At 37.8% G+C, this 14,932-nt stretch overlaps 2 protein-coding genes across 6 annotated transcripts in view; one reads left to right on the top strand and one right to left on the bottom strand.

Moving 5' to 3' along the window:
- Window positions 1–11,928, top strand: part of rapgef3 (Rap guanine nucleotide exchange factor (GEF) 3) — a 30,153-nt gene extending 18,225 nt beyond the window's left edge. For 3 of the 5 annotated variants that reach the window (XM_055056688.1, XM_055056691.1, XM_055056693.1), the window contains 23 exons: window positions 1,020–1,197; window positions 2,117–2,201; window positions 2,322–2,382; window positions 3,520–3,596; window positions 3,673–3,819; window positions 3,911–4,017; window positions 4,702–4,790; window positions 4,874–4,952; window positions 5,052–5,202; window positions 5,327–5,409; window positions 5,516–5,546; window positions 5,691–5,769; window positions 7,070–7,207; window positions 8,288–8,385; window positions 8,461–8,586; window positions 8,797–8,978; window positions 9,801–9,891; window positions 9,967–10,017; window positions 10,129–10,216; window positions 10,313–10,377; window positions 10,482–10,536; window positions 10,641–10,712; window positions 11,332–11,928. In XM_055056688.1, the coding sequence (XP_054912663.1) occupies window positions 1,020–1,197; window positions 2,117–2,201; window positions 2,322–2,382; window positions 3,520–3,596; window positions 3,673–3,819; window positions 3,911–4,017; window positions 4,702–4,790; window positions 4,874–4,952; window positions 5,052–5,202; window positions 5,327–5,409; window positions 5,516–5,546; window positions 5,691–5,769; window positions 7,070–7,207; window positions 8,288–8,385; window positions 8,461–8,586; window positions 8,797–8,978; window positions 9,801–9,891; window positions 9,967–10,017; window positions 10,129–10,216; window positions 10,313–10,377; window positions 10,482–10,536; window positions 10,641–10,712; window positions 11,332–11,450 (2,252 nt within the window). In that variant the 3' untranslated portion in view covers window positions 11,451–11,928. The remainder of the gene's footprint in view (window positions 1–1,019; window positions 1,198–2,116; window positions 2,202–2,321; window positions 2,383–3,519; window positions 3,597–3,672; window positions 3,820–3,910; window positions 4,018–4,701; window positions 4,791–4,873; window positions 4,953–5,051; window positions 5,203–5,326; window positions 5,410–5,515; window positions 5,547–5,690; window positions 5,770–7,069; window positions 7,208–8,287; window positions 8,386–8,460; window positions 8,587–8,796; window positions 8,979–9,800; window positions 9,892–9,966; window positions 10,018–10,128; window positions 10,217–10,312; window positions 10,378–10,481; window positions 10,537–10,640; window positions 10,713–11,331) is intronic. The other 2 variants (XM_055056689.1, XM_055056692.1) reach the window with 1 other exon arrangement.
- A 25-nt stretch (window positions 11,929–11,953) lies between these two features.
- Window positions 11,954–14,932, bottom strand: part of itga5 (integrin, alpha 5 (fibronectin receptor, alpha polypeptide)) — a 44,613-nt gene continuing 41,634 nt past the window's right edge. The window contains exon 30 of the mRNA XM_055056687.1: window positions 11,954–14,665. Coding sequence (XP_054912662.1) covers window positions 14,582–14,665 — 84 coding nt within the window. The 3' untranslated portion in view covers window positions 11,954–14,581. The remainder of the gene's footprint in view (window positions 14,666–14,932) is intronic.

Below are 14,932 nucleotides of genomic sequence, written 5' to 3'. Positions count from 1 at the left end.
GATGATTCTTCCATATTTAATGTCTTTAATTTATGCTGATGATAATCTCTGCAGCACACTCAGACATTTTCCAGAAGGGTTTGAAGAGCTTGAAATTCAGTGACCATGAATATTGTGGCATCGGTCTGATGGTGTTTTCTGCAGGGTGAAGGGTTCTCTCGCTGTTTCATGCTTCTGAGATGAAGCTCTGCTATCCTGATGGAGATCACTCTAATCAGGGCAGAAGTGCTTCATCAGGAGCTAACAGGAACTCAGAAACAACTTGTACTTATTTCCATGTATCTGGATTTTTATGAAGCTCTTACCTAAAAACAAAATGTACCTCAAGGTCAAAACGTCTGACGGGGAAATTACAGTGTCTAGATATTGCTCAGCTCCTTGGATGTTTTACCCCTTTTAATTCTTTTATAAATCAATTATAACCAACAAAGTTTGGCTTTTGTGACAAAAACAGCTTTAGTGTCTAACTGAAAACTGATAAAGCTGCCAAGTTACAGGGGAAATGACCATGAACGACCCATTTCAACCCAGCCTCAAGTATTCTATGTGACTGAGCTTTGACTAGGCCCTTTCAGAACAGCCACCTTGTTTTCCTCAAACCATTTCTGCGTAGCTTTAGCAAAATGCTTTGGGCCGTCTTGCTGATAAATAAATGTTCTCTGAAGCCGTAGTCCTCTTGCAGATAGAACAAATTGCCTCCAGGCTGATGCTGCCACCACCATGCTTCACAATGGGTTGGTGCATTTGTGGTGATGTTACTCAACTTTGGTCTCAGCTACCACTTTACCATGGAGACTCGGCACATTTAATTTATGTTACATATTTTTATTTGTCATTTTGTTGAAGTTAAATAATTTTTTAATATATTTTTCAAATTTTATTTAACATGATTGTTGAATTCAGTTAAATGGGTGAAACATGCTAAGAGGTGAATTCTTTTTACAGGCACTGTTTTCTACATTTTAAGTGAATAAATTTTTAAATCCTGCCGTCTTTTTCCGTTTTGTGAATGTGTCCAGTGAAACAGGATCTGAACTTCCTTGACAAGGACACACACTTCTACCGATTCCAGGACTCAGAGTTTGGCCTGAACCACGTCTCCAACGAGAAGGACTTGGAGGACGAGCTGCACGAAGCTCTGTCCCTGCTGTCTCAGCTGGGCCCCGATGCGCTGCTCACCATGATTCTACGCAAATGGTCAGCATGTGAAGCTGCTGGACAGTTTGATGTGTATTTATTAGGCATGCAAGTTATTAACTAATGAGTAAATCTAAAGTCAATTGATCTTATCAATCAAGAAGCAGCCATTTTATTAAAAACCAAAGTAAAAACCTGAGCGTCGACTGTCTTCTTATAATATAACAAGGGCTAAATTTTTCAAGGGCTAAATTTTTCATAATATGCTGAATTTAAAAATATATCATTACGTTTTAAAATTTAAGATGCGTTGCTGCATATTGAATAAACAAAAAAGTTTGGTTTTCTCATTATTAAAATTAGACATATGTATAAGATATAATAAAACAGAAACTTCTGCAGTTGCTCAACAGAAAAATATAAGAGAATAAAAAATGTGAAACACTTAATTCCTAATGAACGGAGACATGTTCATCTGTGGTTTTCCCCTCTGCTTTTCTGTCATCACATCCTCCTCGCCTTAGTGGTACAACAAGTACTATTAATGACTACTGATGACTTACGTGGGATTATGTGTCTTTAAAGCTTAATTTCTAAACAGAACCGCATAAAGTACATTTTGCATCCCACAACAGTTTGGACGATTTCTCTTTCTTGCTCTGTTATGGTTCCGCCATCTTTGTTTCTGTGTCAACTGGCTTTCTTTAAAGATGACCAGCGATGCCCTCTACTGGATGGCGGTCAAATTACAACACTAAAAGAAAGTCTAAGTGTATGTTATAATTACTCAGTTGGAGCTACTTTCACTCTAATAAACCATTAATCAATGATTAATCGTAAGGTGATCAGTCGTTTGCATCCCGAGGATAAATCAGTAGTTGTATGATTTGCTTAAAACATGTCAGAGGTTCCTGTGCCAGTGTAAAGAACCGGAACACATAGATGCCATGCTCATGTTGATTATTTGTTGGTTGTGCAGTCCCAGTCAGAGGAGCGCTGAGGACATCGAGGTCATCTATGAGGAGCTGCTCCATGTGAAAGCCGCTGCTCATCTCTCGTCTTCAGTCAGTCCTTTTTTCCTAGCTTCAACACATCCCGAATGTTCCTGTTTTTATTTTGTTAATAATCCACTTCTATGTAGTCTAATGCTAGGCTTTACTGTGTTGTGTATCATGGGTCTGTAGGTGCGGAAAGAGCTGGCTGCAGTGCTGGTGTTTGAATCCCACGTCAAGTCTGGAACAGTCTGTAAGTGATTCATCACTGATATTATCGCTGATACCGGCTCTTGGTTCTTACAGAGTAAAACTGGATAGTTAATAACTGATGACTTACGTGGGATTATGTGTCTGCACTTCATTTCAGATTAGCAAGCTAAATCAACATAGGTGGAGTCCTTCTGTTTAGTTTATCATGGGTGTGAAAGTCTTTTTATTTGGGCTTTTGATTCTTTTGAATTAATTATTAGGGTGGATTTGTTATATACAAATTTAACAATTTTTAAAAACAAGAAATGGGTTTTGAAGTTAGAATTGATTGTAAATTTCCTCTGGCCCACAAAGAATAGCAATTATATACAGGCCATTACCCAGCAACCTTTGCTGAGGGTCAGGATGTTTGGTCTCCTGGTTTTACTTCTATGCTGTACAATGGTTTCTGGAAAGGACAAGTGTTTTGCTGTTGACTAACCATCCATAAGCTACTTGGTGGATTCTTGCTGATTGGTTGTGCAGGAGGCTCTACTTCTGCTTTTCAAAGAAGTACGGTTGTATAATTGCATATGTTGCAGCCATGTTGACATGCAGGTGTAAACATTAAGCTGGGGGCGTGGCCAGCATCAGCTTATTTGGATTTAAAGTGAGAAGACAGTATAAAATAGCTTATTCTGAAAGGAGTCTGCCAGTGAACTCTGCAGACTAAAATTTCATTATCTAAGAATGATTTTGTGCAAAAAAATTAAATGAAGACCTATCCTAATCTGTTCAAGGAAGTATAAATGGTCACCTTTATCAATCTGGTCAAAAGGTATCGAGTTTCTCTGCATCTTGCTAAAAAGCATTTATCTGAATATTAATGGGTTGTATGTATACATATGACATCATAACAGGATTCATGTCTGTACTCCTTTACTTTATACTATTTTAAGCATTCAGCCTTTTTCAGGTCTTTATTCATTTTTCTCTTCACTAAAGCCGAGCAGATAATTAACTTTTTGTTGTTGTTGTTTTTTTGCTCTCTGCTGTGGCTCCCTGATCCTGATTATGAGAGTTAATGCAGCATATAATAGGAAAGGTGCAACGTAAGCGGGGTTGTCATAGTAATTTATTAACATAGATGTGTGCAGGTGAACAATGTTTGTGCCGACTGTGTTTTATTGTGATGCAGTGTTCAGTCAGGGGGATAAAGGAACCTCCTGGTACATCATCTGGAAAGGCTCGGTGAACGTGATCACACATGGAAAGGTACCCCTGAACACGGCTTTTAGGTTAACTCAGACCTGAGCTGTTTGTCACGCTCATGCGACTTGTGTTCAAACAGGGCATCGTGACCACGCTGCATGAGGGCGAGGACTTTGGGCAGCTAGCTTTGCTGAACGACGCGCCGCGTGCCGCCACCATCATCCTAAGAGAGGACAACTGCCACTTCCTGCGTGTTGACAAACAGGATTTCATTCGAATCCTTAAGGTTTGTCTGATATCCCCCTAACTTTACATGAGAGCTCCATTTCCTGCAACATGTCACCAACAAAACTGTAATTTTCTGCTCTGTTTTCCAGGATGTGGAGGCTAACACGGTGAGACTGGAGGAGCATGGGAAGACCGTCCTTGTGTTGGAGAAGAGCGCAGACTGCAATGGTCAAGGGGGAGCTGCAGCCAACAGCAAGTGAGTCACACTCAAACATTTCTTTCCTAACACAAATGCTACTGTATTCTTTCATGCTTCATTTATACATCTGAAAATACTGTCTTGTTCTTTCAGCCCAACCAATAACAATTTGTCTAATATTACTAGATGTCCACAATGCAATGGGTGTCTAGCCATGTTTTTGTAAATTGTTACTGAATCAAGTTAAAATCTACCCTCTAAAAACCAAGCTTATTTCGCTACATGTCATTAATGACATGATATAAGGTACAGAGCGACTTATTTTTGAGTACATCATTTGTATTTCTCTTGTTTTAAAGTGACAGAATTAATAATTTAATGTTTGCTTTAGCTGCACCATCCATAGTCATTTTTATTCTAACTTGAGGTAAATATTGTCAGTGTACTATGTGTCAAAAGTTGCTGATCCACCATAATGTTCTCTAATGAAAAAGCTTGTGGCCTTTTGTGATGTAATCTACCCAAACACAAACACCAGAGATCTAACAACTTTTTTTTTCAGTGATTTTATGAAAAGGCAATGTTCCCTACTACATGAATTCAAGAAAAAATATTAAATAGATGTTATTCAAAATTGTAAAACTGTAATATGACATGCAAAGACCCTGATTAACCCCTAGGTAGCACAATAAAGCAGTGCAAGGCATTAAAGAAGTTTTCTGTCTTTCCTTTTTGTTGCAGATACACAGTCATGTCAGGAACACCTGAAAAAATCCTGGAACATCTACTGGACACACTGAAGCTGGATTCCAATGGAAATGATCCTATCGGTGAGAGTGAACCACATCCCCAGGCTTTTCTGATTTTCCAGATGATCAGACACAGCTGACTAATTGATCGTGATCTTCCTCAGATCCCTGTGTGAGCGACTTCCTGCTCACACATAAAGTCTTCATGCCGTCCAGCCAGCTGTGCTCAGCTTTGCAGCATCAATATCCTGACCAGTGTTTTCAGTTTACTCACACTTTGGAGAGAGCTGCAGTAAATTATAATGTCTGCTGACCGTGTTAGACCCTTAACCATCTTTGCACTTACCAGGCAGAGTTGTCCAAAGGCTCAGATCAGGAGAAGACCGCTTACATCTTCAACACCAAACAGAAGGTCGTGAAGCTGATTGCCCAGTGGGTGGCGCTGTTCGGCCTTCTGCTGAAAGAAGATCCAGAAGTTGGGGACTTTCTGGAGGTGAGAGATCAGACTCGAATTAACCAATCTTCATTAAATACAAAAAGAACAAATAATCAGTTTTGTTAATGAGGTATAACACTTAAATAATTCTTCTGCTTGTTTTTCTTCTTGGCTCAAGCAGAAACTGAAAAACGAGGTTGCAGCTGATTATCGTTTGTCCAGCATCCTGAAGGAACAGTTCAGGGAAAGAAGAAGAACAAAAGTGTAAATATGTTCACTTAGTTCATTAATTAATTTTTGCAAGAAATTAATTAATGAACACTATATAATGCTATGAAATACCATTTTTATCTTTGTTATAAATTGACAGGATGGAGAATGGCTATCAGTCACTGAGCAGGGTGAGTTTTTATTTATAATCAATGCTTTTGTTGTACAGTGCTTTGAGTGGTCAGGATGACTATAAAAACACTTCTAACGCACTCATTAATACACTTTAATTTAAAAATATTTCTCCTCTCACCGAGTCATTTTGTTGCATTCAGCAGAATCAGCAGTTTGACTGGTTTTCAAGCTGTGAGGAGCCAGTTGGGAGGCTGCAGCCAATCAAAGCACAGGATAAAGGTGCACAACGCTCCGGATCTTAAATCAAACAAACCAATCAATTAGTAAATCACAGAGAATGTAACACATTTATACATCAAAGTACATCGAATGTTTTATTTGTCTAACTGAAAGTTTTTAAAATAAGTTTTCAAAATGTCCATACTCATTACTGATTTGCATTAAATAAGGCAAACAAAAAAACAAAAAAAATCCTTTTTCTCCTTAGTTCCACTATGTTAGAGATTATTATTTATGCACTCAAATTGCACCCTCTTATTTTGACAAAATAGTCCAAATGTCCTTCTTCCAATAATGTTTCATTTAACAAATATGCATAAATTAATATTCCAGTTCATATGTGTAAACAAACATGTTCCAACAACAAATATCTTGTGTCACCAGTACAGCGGCCAACAGCCATTACGTTTCTGTTTCTATTTTAAATGCACAAGAACAGTGACACCTAGTGGCTCAGCGCCTTCAGATGTATTGGCACAAGATATTTTAATGCATTTCTATTAAGTTAGAGGTATGTTGGTCTTCATAAGTTATGAAATAGCTACAAGAGAATAGTAACTCACTTAAATCTGTCCAAATCTACAGGCAGAGGAGTTAAGAAAACTTAAACAGTGACAAACAAATTGCACAAAAACCAAGTTCATATTTTTAATCACGCATGCTGTGAATCACCTGTTTGAGCAGAGTGGCATCTTTAAGTATTCACATCTCCCTCACTGTTAAAATCTTTTTTTTTTTTTTTTTTGTCTTTACTAGGGGTGCCAATATTGTGAAGGGGTTTATAGTTTGAGGAAATTTTATAATTTTGCTTTTATTTGTACCAGAATTCTGAAATTGTGAAACCATCACACTTTTTACTAAATATGTTGGCTTGTTGAGAATATTACTTAGATAAGATAATTGACATATTTTTGAATTTAAAAAAATGCAAAAAGTTATAATATGCATCTTTGAAAAAGGCATTTTTGCAATACTTCTTTTATATCTATTACCTTATGATAATCTTGTTTTGTATCTGTTTTATTATGCAGCCCTTGTTTATTTATGATGTGTTTACGTATTTTTACTTATGTGCATTTCTCTCTAATGCACTTTAGGGTGCATAGAGAAATTTTAGCTGACTCAAGTTGCACTGCAAAAACAAAATTTAGAAAATACTTTTTTGGTCTAGTTTCTAGTGCAAATATCATAGTCCAATGGAAATAACTAAACTAACTTATAAGTAGCTTATCATCAAAATATAAAGAGGTTGTTTTGAAGTCTATAATGACATTTTATTTTGTTTTTCCTCTCCCTTCAGTGTTATACGAGATTTACAAGGCAGACAGCAAACCTCTCTCCTTGATGCTCCCCGTAAGCTCATCTGTTCAAGAGGTGATGTCGGCAATAGTCAAAGCAGATGGAGATCATGTTCTGGTCAAAATGAACTCCAGTGGAGGTGGGCCTCACTTTTACGATTTTCCAATAGTTGTAGAAACCTTGTAATATTTGTCGCAGCGTCAATAGGTTGATTGGACCTGAGATGTCACAGGTCCAGTCATAGACAAATTCAAGTTCACTGGATTTATTGTAAGAAAAGAGAAAATCAAGTTGGTGGTTAACATGACCTCCTTATTTGACTCAGGTGTGTTAAAGTAGAGACACATCTAAAAGTTGCAGGAGTTTCCCCCCCACCCGGTCTAGAAAGTCTGAATTTTTGGGGAGGTCTGAATACTAATTGCAAAATTAATTGCTGCGGCGCTTTATCAAATTTTATTTGTATAGCACATTTCAGCAAGGCATTTCAAAGTGCTTTACATCATAAACACAAGAACACAAAGTCATGCAACATATAATAGACAATACATTGTTACATATTACATTTCAAAAACAATTCTAAACAGGTGTGTTTTTAATTGCGATTTAAAAGAAGTCAGGGTTTACTGCTGCTGTAATTTTTAAACCTTTAATAAATGACAAAAACTGAACTAATTGCCTCGTTTGTTTAAACATAATCATCAAATAGGATGAAGAAAGTTTTTTAGTCCTCGCTTGCATCTTGATAGAAACCAAACTATTTGTAGATTTACTAACATCAGCAATTTTCTCAGCTTCAATTTAAACCATGTTTATAGAAATCTGGTGAGAAATATAGGTGCTGATCTTCTTCAGCTGTTTTGTTTCGCTTCCTTCAGTAGTTATTAGTGCAGCGCCCCCACAGGCGACGGGGAAACAGGTTTTTCAGTTAGTTTTAGTTGTTTGACACAGAGCAGTGTGAATGTGAACTAGAGCTCTGAAAATTTAACAAATGTTGCAGTTTTAGTCCCTAATCGAACCGAGTCTACCAGACTATCCGGGCTGAATACACCAACAAATGTTTGGATAAACAACTTGACTAAATAAAATAAATTCAAAGAATAAATACATTTTGACAAACTTCACATCTATACTATAGTTAAAATAAAACCCTGTTACACATACACACCCTGCATAAATAATAAATGGGGAAATATTGGTGGATGTGTAATTTTTCTTACAGAAAGAGCGCAATTAAAGCTGGATGCAACTGCAGTCTACACTGCTCTAGGCCTCAATGAGAGACTGTTCATCTGTACAAGCAGCGAAGTGGAACAACTGGTGAGGAATATTGCATATTTCATACATTTCCTTGCAGAAGAAAAGTTAAAAAATGAAGCTCTTCTGTTCGTACAGCGGCCACTGAAGGATCAGCAGGGCCCAGAACAGGCAACGACTGACCTGATTGAGCAGATGAGTTCCAAAGACATCGCTACAGAACTGACCAACTACGACTGGGAACTGTTTACTGCCATGCATGAGGTAACATTGCACATTTTTGGACAAAATATCACATTTCACAAGAGAATATAAACCATTTAGTGAAGAACAAAGGGGAAAAGATTGTTTACCACTCATAACAAGTAAAACAATCTGTGCCATCACATCCTGCACTCTAAAGCTTTTCTGTCTGTCACTTCAAGGCTGTTTTATTTTTTACGTGGTGTTGCTTCGTTGTCCCTGTTTCTGCAGGTGGAGCTTGTCTACTACATATTTGGTCGCCATAAATTCCCAGGTGCCACCACGGCCAACCTGGAGCGTTTTGTGCGGCACTTTAATGTGGTCCAGCACTGGGTGGTGACTGAACTGTGCCTCTGTGAGGACCTGGTGAAACGGGCCATTCTGCTCAAGAAGTTCATCAAAATCGCCGCAGTGTAAGACGACAAGGAAGCTGATTTGATTTTTTTTTCTTTAAAACTTAATGGTCAATTCATCAGTTTGCTAGTTAATTAATCCTGTTTCTTATGTTTTACATTTTGCCAAGCCATTACAAATTTTTACAGAGATCCATGTAGTTTCAAAATGTGATCAGACCTGGCCTAATACTGATAAACTGTGAATAGTGTCCATTTCCTACCAGCTTTCAGTTGAGGTTCTTTGTCTGAAGAGAGATCGTTAGCACAGGTGAGCCAGGTTACCTTAAGAGTTGGCTGCTGAGCTTGAGCAGTGAAAGGAATGTGTGCGTTTGATTCTTTGCAAGGTGCGTGCCAGTTGGGTGGAGATGGTGAATGCATTCTTGTAGTTTAATCTCAGAAATTGAAAACGATGAATAATCCCAAAAGCATTAATCATAGAGGAGCTTTACTTAAATACCAACCCATACCTGGAACATTGAACAGGAAACATCTTTCTTGAGAAACATTAGGAGGTTGTCTAGGAAGAGTCAACAATTTTAGCTGTAAAATTGTTGTAGTTCATTTGTATATACTTTTTAGTGTCTTTGCAAAATGAAAGTTGAAAACATCAACTTAAAAACATTCATTTTTATCAAAGGAAACACAAGACTTTACGTCTTTCCCCCACTTTTCTGAATTTGGTTGTGTAAATTAATCAGTGTTACCACAGAGAGCTGACATCAACCTCTGGTTGCTCTTAAAGAGCAGTTCACAGTGTTTTTGTGTAATTGCTGAACTCTTTACAGCAGTATTTCACACATTTTAAAAACAACATGGTTTTCTAAACATATTGATCTTCAGGTTAAAAGAACAGAGGAATCTCAACTCATTTTTCGCTGTGATGTTTGGTCTGAGCAACAGTGCTGTGCAGAGGCTTTACAAGACTTGGGAGGTGAGCAGACATGATATTATCATATAGTATCATATTTTTCTAATATCTTCACCAACATTTTACTTTACCTTGCAGAGAATACCAAGCAAAACTAAAAGAATCTACTGTGCTTATGAGCGACTGATGGTAATTCTCACCACAAACTCTCATATCACTTATTTTGTTGCATTGTTTAGATTAGTGAGTGAGTGAGTGTGCAGGACGTTCGGATGTTTATTCTTTCTCTGGTTCTGTTAGGATCCTTCACGCAACCACAGGGCCTACCGCCTGGCTGTGGCCAAACTCAGTCCTCCTTACATTCCCTTCATGCCTCTGCTGCTGAAAGGTAAAGAAGCACCAACAGTCAGCTTCATAAATCAGAAGACATCTTTCTCTGAATTTTTAAATCTCTTCTGGTTTTTTTCTCTCTTTTTTTGCACAGACATGACATTCATCCATGAGGGTAACCCAAACTACGTTGACAAACTGGTGAATTTTGAGAAAATGGTACAAATTTCTTTTTTTTGCTCACTTTTTGGCTTAATTGTATTCAATGAAACATTTTTGTAAAACTATGGGAACTGAAATGTTTAATCCCTTTCTTGTCCTAGCGAATGCTTGCCAAGACGGTAAAAATTGTACGAGGTTGCAGAAGCCAACCTTATGGTAAGTGAACCATGCATGCTGTCGTATAAACAGCAGTGAATCCCTCCAGTGTTTCAGCTGCACTGGACGGATTCACTTTGTTTCATTCTCTTGCTGTCCTGCAGTGCCTTCATCGCCACAGAGGGGCCTGGCTGATCGCATGTTTCTGGATGGGCCTGCTACTCGATTATCTACGTGTAAGCCATGTTGTTTTTGTAGTCATGACTTGAAGTCACAGTATATAACTTTTATTTACAATCTGTGTGTTTTTATACATATTTGTTAAAACGCTCACCAGTAAGAGGCAGATAAACGGTTGAAAAAATCAAGTTCCTCCATCTTCTTCCTGCCGTGTCCAGAAATACAAAGCTCTCAGTCAGAAGCAACCAATCAGCAACCAATCAGAGCCAGGAGGAAGGTCTTAGTGCTGTCAATTATGCTCATGTACTTGCTACTCAGATAGCTAATAATGGAAAAACAGCTTATAGTTGCAGGAAAACTGTTTATTTGCCATCATTGGTGGCCGTGCTGTCTAGCATGAGCTTTCATGGTTGGCTAGGTGTGGATGAGTTGATTGACAGCACTAAGACCCTCCTCCTAGATCTGATTGATTGTTTCTGACCAGGAGCTTTGTATTTCTGGAGACAGCAGGGAAAAGGCAGAGAAGCTCTTTTTCTTTTTTCACAGATTGGGTCTCGTGTCAAATAAATAAGAAAAAATTATTTAAAGTTTAGCTTTAAAGTCTGTTTTTTCTGGGTTTACATTTCTAACATGTTGCTGTGAATATTAGAGATTTCCTGTTTCTCTCTCGCCCAGATTCCGACCATGCCTTCCCTCTCCGCTCTCCCAGCAACATCCGGCACTACATTCAAAACCTGAAGGTGATCGACAACCAGCGGAAGCTCACCCAGCTATCGAGAACAATCGAATGCTAGGACATCTGCCTCTGGGTGGATAAATACTGGAACTTTATATCAAAATCAGAAGCACAAACTGGATTGCCAGGATTTTCTGAACTTTTACAATCGCCTGAGTAGGATGGATCTTTCTGCAGTTCACAGCATGAAGTGAAAATGTGCAGCATGCACAGGAATGACCTCAGTGCTGAACAACAGGACAGCTGGGAATGTTTTTACCAACCAAGCCTTACATCCGCCCAAACGGCTTTGTACCAACATGTAAAAATGCTGCTCTATATCTGCTGTAAATTCTTAATTTTTTTATACGACGCATTGTAAGCTGCAGTCATACAACACATGTTAAACATTTGTGCCACAAATACTATCTTAGACTTTTCTGAGCACTTCTGTTTTCACTTTCAAAGTAATATATTGTATTATACATTTTTAGCAACAAACCGACATTCACATGCTTTCATAAGATGTTTTCTAAATAAATTATTTTCCAAGTTAAGCACAGTCAATGAGGACACCAAAAATTGGTAAAAAGGGAGATTTTTTTATTATTATTATTGAAAGTACAAACCAAAGCAGGTAAAAACAGACCTTCCACCTGGCACAAAAAAGGTCCCCCCAATATGGGGTGAGAAATTTCTCAATCAGTCAAAACTCTCCTTGTCACAAATATGTACAACTTCTTTTAGAAAGTTCTGGAGAGAAAAAGTGGATGAAGACATAAAAAAAAGAAAAAATAATTACCAGTGCCTTCTCCTGATGTAACAATGGAGGAAAAAGTTGAATGATTCTGTCATTGGCAAATTTAAGGGAAGAAATTTCATAAAGAGAAAATATAAGATGAGGGATTTAAATCCATAACTAAATAGGGATTTTCTCATCCAGGTGGACGTAAATCATCCTCTGATCAGATGTTTTATTAGGCTAGTGGAAGAAAAATGTGCACAACACATGTTAACTAAAATGGTTGTTTGAACAAAAGCAGAGCCTGTAACTATTGAACATGCTTTGTGGCTTTGTTTCAGCATCAATCTGTGTAATAAAAACCTGTGAGACGGTGAAGGCAGTTCAGAGCAGTCCAGACGTGAGGATGAGTATATCTGAAGTCGGGGAGATTTTTTTAAATTCCACTCTGCTTGCAGTGAGAAAGCAAGTAAAAAAAAAAAAAAAACAGAAACCAACAGGAGATTTAGACTACACCTTCAATTTCTGGTTTAAAACAGACATCAAATAAAAGCAGTGATACATTAAAGAGTGAATATAAATATTGCACGTCCAACCATTGTGTAGTTCCCAGTGCCTAGTTGTTATCCCTTTGTTTGAGGTATTTTTGCTGTTGGGTTTAATATTAACGAAAAACTCTGACCTCAATTATCTCAGGCTACAAAGGACTAGGCGGTGGGAAAGGTAAAAACCAGACATACTCAAAACAAAAGAACTTAAATATATCATTCACACCAATCCATGAACACATGGAGTCACACGCAAGGAACCATAATGCGAATCCACAGACATGAAGTATTTACATTAAGGCACATGAACTTGAGTAGAGGTGCATCTTAATAAATTTGAATATCACTCAGTTAATTTACTTATTTCAAATATTGAAAGACAAATGCATTTATAGCACTTTATTCTGTTCATTTTGATGATTGTGGCTTCAAAGTCATAAAAATCAATATTCAAGCTCTCAGAAAATCATGAGATTAATAAATAAAATAGATTATTATTGGAGGAATATTTTATATTGTGGCCACATCATACACAAACACTCCAGTGTTCAGTGTTGCATGTATGCATATTAATGGAAAATTAAGTGGAAGGAAAAGCAACAAGAACTCTTAAAATTTTCTTTCACCTTTTGAGCCAATTTACTGAAATAAATGCTTTTTTTTTGCTGACATTGTTATTTATTCTGATGCACCTGCATATAAAAGAAACAAATACAACGACTTATTGTTCAGTCCCTGTAGCCTTTGTGGTAGTGGGATGATGTCAGCTGCGTCTCATTCATTTTACTCACCAAAAAAATAAAATAAAATACAGTATCTCATTCAGCATCACACTATAAGCTGAAAAAGGATCCATCATTCTTCAGCCTCCTGTCAAGGCTACATCATTGCTGTCTGTCCTGTCTCTGTCCATTTTCATCATGCTGCCACGGCCAACAGCTCTGTGTGCTTTTTTTCCCCCCTTTAAGCATCAGAAAAGCCAGGAGAGCACCACTTTCTGACAGGAAGCGCCATGTTGCTTCAACATGAGGTTCAACAGGTCTGTGGTGGTCCCAGTCCTATCCCAGCTTGCTAACGGCGCTGCGGTAACTCTGAGCCCAAACACAAACAGGACTTGGACGAAGTGATCAGTAGGAGTCAAAGTCAAATCTCAAAGGAAGCTCAGTCAGTCTTTGGTGTATTTGAAAAAAATATATATATATATATCAGTAGATTTCCTTTGAGTGCAAAAAAATGAAAAATAAAAAAACACTGTCCACCAGCCTGAGGCAGAAAGTGATCATTTCCAGAAACAGCTGAAAAACATCCATCAAAAGCATTTCTAATACCCGCTTTTCCTGTTCAGGGGTTGCATAGTGGCGGCGGGCTGGAAAACGACAACAGCTCACACAGGCGTAAATAATAGGGTCAAACAATTCATTTTAGCTCTTAAACAGGAAACCATATATGTTGCAAATCAGTTTTTAACCTGAAATCTGAAAAAAACAATCTTTGGTTGTTTCCTGTTAGAGATGGCAAAATGTGTTCAATCATTAGCACCAATACGAAGCAGATAAACAGACGTCTTCATCACAAACGTCTATAAAAGTAAACCCAACTTGTTCCTGCGTGAACAGGATAATGGTAACCTGTGTGCTTCTTTTTGCTGGATGATCTAAAATTTGTTTTTAGGCACAGAGATCAGTTCTATTTGACGACAATCCCAACAGGGTTAAAAACAAAGCTATAAATAATAATAATAATTAAAAAAAAGAAAAAAAACATTCATTTGGCTTGTAGATCCTCGGGTTTTTGTCTTCCTCTAGTGCAGCACAGCGGAGTTCCAGTAGTCTCTCTGATCCACGCCACATGTTCCGTTGTGATTTTCTCCTTTGCAATCATTTGGCCAGATATGGTGGTTCTGGTACCTCAGTCAATCAGTTAGGCCTCAGAGGCAGCCTGTGGTTTGAGTTGAGCTTTTTCCATGGCTGTGCCGTAAGGTAGGGAACGCTTGAAGAAGCCAAGCTGCAAAGAGAACAAAAAAATATGCGGGAATTAGATATAAGCACAATCCTGATCGGCTTTTACAACGGTTCTTTAAATGTGATCTTATTTTAGACACGAAAGATGTAGATAAATTGGGAACGTTCAAAGAAATTCAAAGAAACGTGTCACAGAATGTGGATATGCATGGAAAAGCAAGATTTTCAGCTGCTTCCATTCACTCTGACCTTGTTATTACACCCACTCAGATTTTACAGAAGCGTTTAAATGTTAGAGCTTGGAAATAAA

This window comes from Poeciliopsis prolifica, unplaced genomic scaffold (assembly GCF_027474105.1).
Source record: "Poeciliopsis prolifica strain line A6 unplaced genomic scaffold, Auburn_PproV2 SCAFFOLD046, whole genome shotgun sequence".
Taxonomy (NCBI): Eukaryota; Metazoa; Chordata; class Actinopteri; order Cyprinodontiformes; family Poeciliidae; genus Poeciliopsis; species Poeciliopsis prolifica.
The sequence above is the reverse complement of the archived record's forward strand: the minus strand, read 5'-3'. Positions and strand labels throughout refer to the sequence as shown.